The sequence below is a fragment of the Akebia trifoliata genome, chromosome 4, assembly GCF_017979445.1.
Source record: "Akebia trifoliata isolate Shusen 1 chromosome 4, ASM1797944v1, whole genome shotgun sequence".
NCBI classification, from domain to species: Eukaryota; Viridiplantae; Streptophyta; class Magnoliopsida; order Ranunculales; family Lardizabalaceae; genus Akebia; species Akebia trifoliata.
Window position 1 is genome coordinate 1,076,514 of NC_141378.1, and position 6,637 is coordinate 1,083,150.

Sequence of the window (6,637 nt, forward strand, 5' to 3'; positions counted from 1 at the left end):
AGAGATGGGAATTTCATATACACACATATATTTATTTATTGCATAGGAGTTTGGTTCTCGATTTGGTTCGGTTCTATACAAGCTTGATCCAAGAACCGAACCAAATTGATCGGTTCTTCATTTTCGTAACCCGGAACCGAACCGCAACTTGTTCCAAACCACCCCAAAGCTATCAGTTTGGTTCGGTTCTCGGTTTGAACAGGACCAAGTTGCACCCCTACTGCTTATTACAAGACACATGGTATTTTGTATTTATTTTACAGCCTAAATTTTCGTCAATATTTAGGATACCCACTTAGAAATGCCACGTGTAATTCAAAGGAGAGGGTTCCTTCAAAATTTTGAGGCAGGATGGCCGCTTCAAAGTTTTTTCTTAATTTTGGAAAGAAACAATCAAGGAATTTTATTAAAGTATGATTGAAAATAATGTATTGAAGACAAAGGACTACATTTTCTCACATAATATTTTCTCGACTTATTTTTTGTATTATTAAAGTTTCCTTTCTTTTCTGTTTTTGGGGGTAAAAGACACTCTAGTGACATATGCTACACACCCTAAGATGGCACCTGGAATGTTTTGGAGCCAATGAAAATTTGGTCCACCACTTCATAAACTACACACCCAATGACTTGTCTCCAATGAAATTTTTAGCTTGTATAATCTTCAATGGGTGCCTCAAATATTTCATGAACCTGAAAATGATTCTAACAATTACCTTCAACAGCATCAACTGAACGAGTCTCCTTGTCCATTGATAGGATAAACCAATTCCTGCTAGCTACCCAACATTTAAAAAAAAAAAAACTTCGGTAGGCCTACTTGTAATAATGATCTCTCTAGAAATCCAATTTGTCAATACCATCATCAGATCTTGTAATTTCAATCTAATTCATGATGCAGGATGCACTCAGCATGACCTAATCCTTCTTCCTTCAACTGCAAAGCTAAACCATCTAACACTTCATATATCAAGAAGCCTTCAGGGTGACACCTATCTTCAACTGTAAATGAATGAGTCTTTCCGTTCATTTGAACAAGACTACGACCTGGTGATTTCCTCACTCTGTTGCTTTTCATCATTGTCCGTATCTTTGCTACACTCTCCCACTTCCCTCCTGCCGCATAAATGTTGGCCATCGACACATAAGAAACTGCATCCTTCGGGTCCATCTCAAGAAGACGATGAGATACATGTTCACCCATATCTATGTCATTGTGAATTTTGCATGCACCAAGTAGAGCACCCCATACGCCAACATCAGGTTCAATGGGCATGTTTTGAATGAATTCAAATGCTTCTTTTATCTTACCTCTTCGACCAAGAAGATCAGCCATGCACCCATAGTGTTCTAGTATAGGTCTTATATTATACACTTCGGTCATCAAATCAAAACACTCCCATCCTTTTTCAAGGAAACCCATGTGGGTACAAGCTTGAAGAACGGCAAGAAACGTTACATGGTTTGGTTTCAAACCCAATTCCAACATTCGATTGAAAAACCCAATAGCCTGTTCGAATTCCCCATTCAAAGCATATCCTGCAATCATGGTCGTCCAAGAAACAATAGTTCTTTCAGGCATCTCATGAAAGAGCTTGCACGCATCGTTTATACTTCCACATTTCAAATGCATGTCTAACAATGCATTGCAAACCATCACATTCTCTCCAAACCCATTTGAAATGGCATACTTATTAATCCATTTTCCTAGCTCGAGTTTTCCAGTTTGGCCACAAGAAGAGAGTAGAGCAACCAAAGTAACCAAATCGGGTTTTTCTCCGGTCACTTCCATAACATGAAACAATGCAAATGCTTCATCCACGTCCCCTTTCTCTGCATACCCACCAATCATAGCTGTCCATGAAACGCAAGTTCGTTCACACATGCTATTGAACAAATAACGAGCGGAATCAATGTCTCCACACTTAGAATACATCGAAATGAGGGTGTTTATCACACATATATCTGAATCACACCCTACCAGAATACCATGAGAATGGATCATCTTGCCTTGCAAGAGTGCCTTAGGGTTCAGGCATGATGAAAGTAAGCTGAGGATCGTGCTCAAATCAGGTCTAACTTCATCTATGCACATTTTTCGATACAAACCGATGGCCTCAACAAAATTTCCAAGGTGAGCATACCCTGCAATCATGGAATTCCATGAGACTACAGTTCTCAAACCAATTGAAATCCCATGAAACACGGTTTCTGCTGAGCCCAAGTCATCGCACTTAGCATATGCAGCAATCAAAGTATTGGAAACCGAAGCGTCCACGCAGATCCCAATTTGAATTCCAATGCAGTGGACAGCTTTTAAAATGTTCAAATTCTTTGCTATGGAACTCGACTGGGTCAGGCCTATTATTGTGATTGAGTCAGGTTGAAATCCCGCGAGTCTCATTTGATGGAAAAGACCCAAAACTCTGTCAAGAAGATCTGATTGAACAAAACCCATGATCATCACATTCCACGAAGCGACATCTCTTTTGAGCATTCTCACAAAGATCTCGTGTGCAAGATCTAATCGGTCGCATTTGCTGTACGCATCCACCATTGCTGTTTGTACAAAGATATCGGACATAAATGGTGATTTCATGACATGGGTGTGAATGATTTCAGAGTATTGGAGATTCGAGAGCTTAGCACAAGCTTTTGCAATGATGGGGAAGGTTAAATTGTCGGGTTCGAAGCCGGACTGCTTCATTTGGCGAAAGATAAGAAGAGCTCTGTGACAGAAACCTTCGTTTACAGTTGTTCTAATGTTGGAATTCCATTGAGCAACGGTCGAAAGATTTGAAATACGGGTGAGACTTCTAGTAAAAGAGTTGGTAACCATGTCTCATTGTATTTGGCGGGAAAATACGTTAGGTTGGTTGGTTGTGTAACCAACCTTCGTCATTCTTAACATATGCACTGATTCCCATTTCGTTTAATCAACAAGCTAATTGATCTGTACCGTTAGATAGGTGGGGATGGGTGGACCCCCCAAATTCAGTTTTATTGAAGATGTGTAAGAAGTGGCCTAGGGATATGAATCCGTCAAGCAGATCTCTAAGTTGGTGGTGCATTTTGTAGGACTGTTAATGGATTGGATCAGACCCCCAAATTTTAATAAAACACCCTAAAATATACACAAATATGAAGCTTCTTTATCTTTGAGTATCAAATTAGATTTGGATCCTACTACCGAGATCCAACAAAGACAATTCTTATCAGATCAGTTTCCGTGTCCATTCCGAACCCAATCCATTGACAACCCTAGCTCGAATCATATATTGGCCAAATTCTAAACCAAGAACTTCCAACGGACATACCAAAATCCCCTCGATTTTACGAAGAGGGAGCATTATTTTGTACCCAAAACCTATTGGATTAGCAATGTGAACCTTATTTTCCATATAAATACTTGTCTTTTCTTAATAATAAGATACCAGTCTTGTTAACATGTGCCTTAAGGGCACTCTTTTAAGTGCAATAAATACAATTTTGATTTTGGATTTTGTACTGAAAATACCCTTAAATTTTAGTTTTTTTCAAAATACCCTCAGATGCTTACTCGCAAGGTGTATTTATTGGACTTCAATGTAAGTGCACACATTAACAAAACCAATAAGAAACGAATGATAATGATGTTGAATATTTTGAACCCACAGTCTCTTGGAGCAAGAACAATTAATGAAAAATCTTATTATAAAATTAGGATATATATAAGTAGCTGACGTCTAGGTTGCATCCGTGATTGAAGTCAGCAATCTAAGAAACCCCAGCAAGGGTCGCATCATAAGGACCAAGATAGTAGGATCTGGAAGGACCACTCTTTTATTTTGAGAACTCAAACTTCTTAGGAGGACGAGTCAATGGTGCTTATACTTGCACCAATTAGACAATGCTTTTGAAGTGGAATGGCTTATACTCTCAATCTGAATTGAAATGGGTAAGGAAGCAAAAAAAATAAATACATAAATAAACTACTGATTCAAGCAAAATAACACTGAGTTCAGAACTATATTCAATAAAAGTATTGTGAGAAAGAGGTATCTTTAGACTACCCTTCCTTCCGCCATTACTTGGGATCTTTGGAAATAACACAACAACATGGTGTTCCAAAGTAAGGAAAACTCGTTTCAATCACTGATTTTGGAAATTCTGGAGTTGTTGTGCTTTTGACTGAACATGAGAATAAAGACTTTGCGGGAGTGTTCTTTCAGGATTTTGTTTTCGATTGGGATTCCATCTGCGACTCATAACCCACCTTTCCTTTGGGCTTGTTTTTATTTCTTTCTTTTTGTGGTTTGCTTGTTTTTTCTCGTTGTTTGGGGGGCTATCTCATCCTTATTTTGTTTCTCTTTTCTCTAATGAAATTTTTATGTTTTAGATTTTTTCATTAGTTTTGCTTTTCTTTGAGAGGCTTCTTCGGCCTCCTTTCCTTGTATTTTGTTCTTCCTTCTTTCTTTAATATATTATACTTATAAATATATATAAATAAATAAATAAATAAAAAGCACGGAAAGGAGCACTTCACCTAAACAAAATAATCAAAAAACAACTTGAACTGAAATGACAAGCAAATTTACCTGCAAAACAAGTCAAACCTTCCCCCTCAACAAAAAAAAACAAATCAATCAATCAATTTGAAAATTTTCTTTTAAGATACCCAAATGAAACTTTTGATTAAAAGTGATCTGAAAAACATCCATTCCTCGTACAAATGACTTTCAAATGAAATGGTTTCAATCTGCCAGAAAGAAAATAAAGATTGAGAACAACATCCAACTAAATTACTGAGATTTACTTCAAACTAAATGAAGCAACAATGTCAGAACTATTATCGTTTTGAAGGTGGAGCATCGTCGCGACTCATACTTTGTTTTCACACTTTCTCCAAAATCTCAACTCAGCATTGAATACTAGTACCCATGTAAACTTCTTGAATTTCAGGAGCTTTATCTACATACCTGATCACATAATTCTCCAAGAACTTCTTCTCAGGTAGGTACATAACTGTCCTGAGATGAGCTTTCTTCTTCTCCAATAATCCCTTTGAGTTTAATATCTTCAAAACCTCACTCCGAGGCTTCAATCTCTTCTCCAAGCTGAACATTAGCAGCAACGGCCTCAATATGATGTCCTTGGGCTCAAATCTGAGCTCATCCAACAAGAAACCCATACTTGCTCTCACATTTTGCTCCGACAACAGCAAGAAATTGGGAGCTCTCCTGAAGACAGATATAATATCTGAATCTGACCACCCATAACTCTTATACAAGTCAAATTTCACAGCAAGAGTAGCTCTGGACAAGTCACTTATCGTATAAACAGCACGAATGAACAATCCAGAATCTAGGTTAACCCCAGATTTTACAACCCAGGAGACAGCATCTTCGATGCGCTCCAACTTCAGGGAGAAAAACTTTGGCCTTTGTAGCAGAAATTGGAAAATTCTCTTATCGGGAACACCACATCGGTGTAGAATCGCAATTTTGCAAGCTATGAACTTACGTAGATCGAAATTAAGGATCCACCCGCTTCTCTTGAGAAACCTAACTATGTTTTCATCAGTGTGAAGCAATGACCGGAGGAAATCGACATTGGGGGTGAGATGTTTATCAACATTGCAGGTGAGAATACTTGGGTTTTTGAGAATGAGTTTGGTAAGAGATGAGCCAGAGAAGCCAAGATCTTCAAGGAACTTGAGTTTGGGTTTAAGGGTTTTTTCAACGTTTATAGAGAGGAATGTGGGTCGCTTGGAAATAAGATTTTTTACTTGGGTATCAGAGAAACCGGTCTGGTTTAGGACTTCTAGAACAGAGTCAAAGTTAGAAGGAGAGGTTTTGGGAGAGAAGCGTGAGGAGGCAGAGACGGCTTTATCTCTTGAGAACCCATATGAGTTTATGAGGTAATCTACAATGAGAGGGTTATGGGGAAGTGGGTTTTGGATCACTGACACAGTGGTTGAGAATGGAATAAGGGTTTTGAAGTAAATGAAATTTCTGCAACTTTTTCTAAGAAGAGGAATACTGTTCTTGTAAATATAATACATCTCAAGTCTCATCAACAACAATTGAAGAAACCCTAAGGATCATCAAATATATCCCTACGGATCAAATACAATAAAAGAAACTATTACCTTCTTTCCCTGGCTTAGCTTAGATGTTCTTCACTTCTCTCTCTCTCTCTATTACCTTCTTTCCCTGGCTTAGCTTAGATGTTCTTCACTTTTCTGTCTCTCTCTCTCTCTCTCTCTCTCTCTGACTGAGTGTGCCTAATATGAACCGACCCGTCGACACCCTTAAACAGATGAACCATTTAAGGGCATTTTCGGTACAAAATCCAATTTCGAAAGTGTATTATTTATTGTCCTTTAACGTGTGCCCTTTTTTTTTTTGATAAGTGTAAATGATATTAATAATGAAAAGGAGAAGAGGAGGCTGAGGTAGCCCCCAAACAAATAGACACAAAAAGCGACAAAAGAAAGAGACAAAAAAGAGCGAAAATAAACAATCGGCAAGAGGCTACAAGTCACAAATGTTAGCCCAATTAAACACAAAATCTTGAAAGCATACTCCCTCAAAAGCCTTACTCATCTTCGACCATAGGAAAAGAAGTCCCAAAATCTCTAACATCACTTGGTTAG

General features: G+C 38.1%; 1 protein-coding gene across 1 annotated transcript; it reads right to left on the minus strand.

Annotated features, from left to right (window-relative positions):
- Positions 1 to 221: 221 nt before the first annotated feature.
- Positions 222 to 3,605, minus strand: LOC147402758 (Tetratricopeptide repeat (TPR)-like superfamily protein). Its single transcript, XM_086438097.1, has one exon. It carries the CDS (start codon positions 2,837 to 2,839, stop codon positions 881 to 883), a length of 1,959 nt encoding a protein of 652 aa, XP_086294223.1. The 5' UTR covers positions 2,840 to 3,605; the 3' UTR covers positions 222 to 880.
- Between the last annotated feature and the right edge of the window lie 3,032 nt (positions 3,606 to 6,637).

Excerpts from the sequence above, each read along its gene's own strand:
- LOC147402758 (XM_086438097.1), bottom strand. The coding sequence starts at position 2,839 with ATGGTTACCAACTCTTTTACTAGAAGTCTCACCCGTATTTCAAATCTT.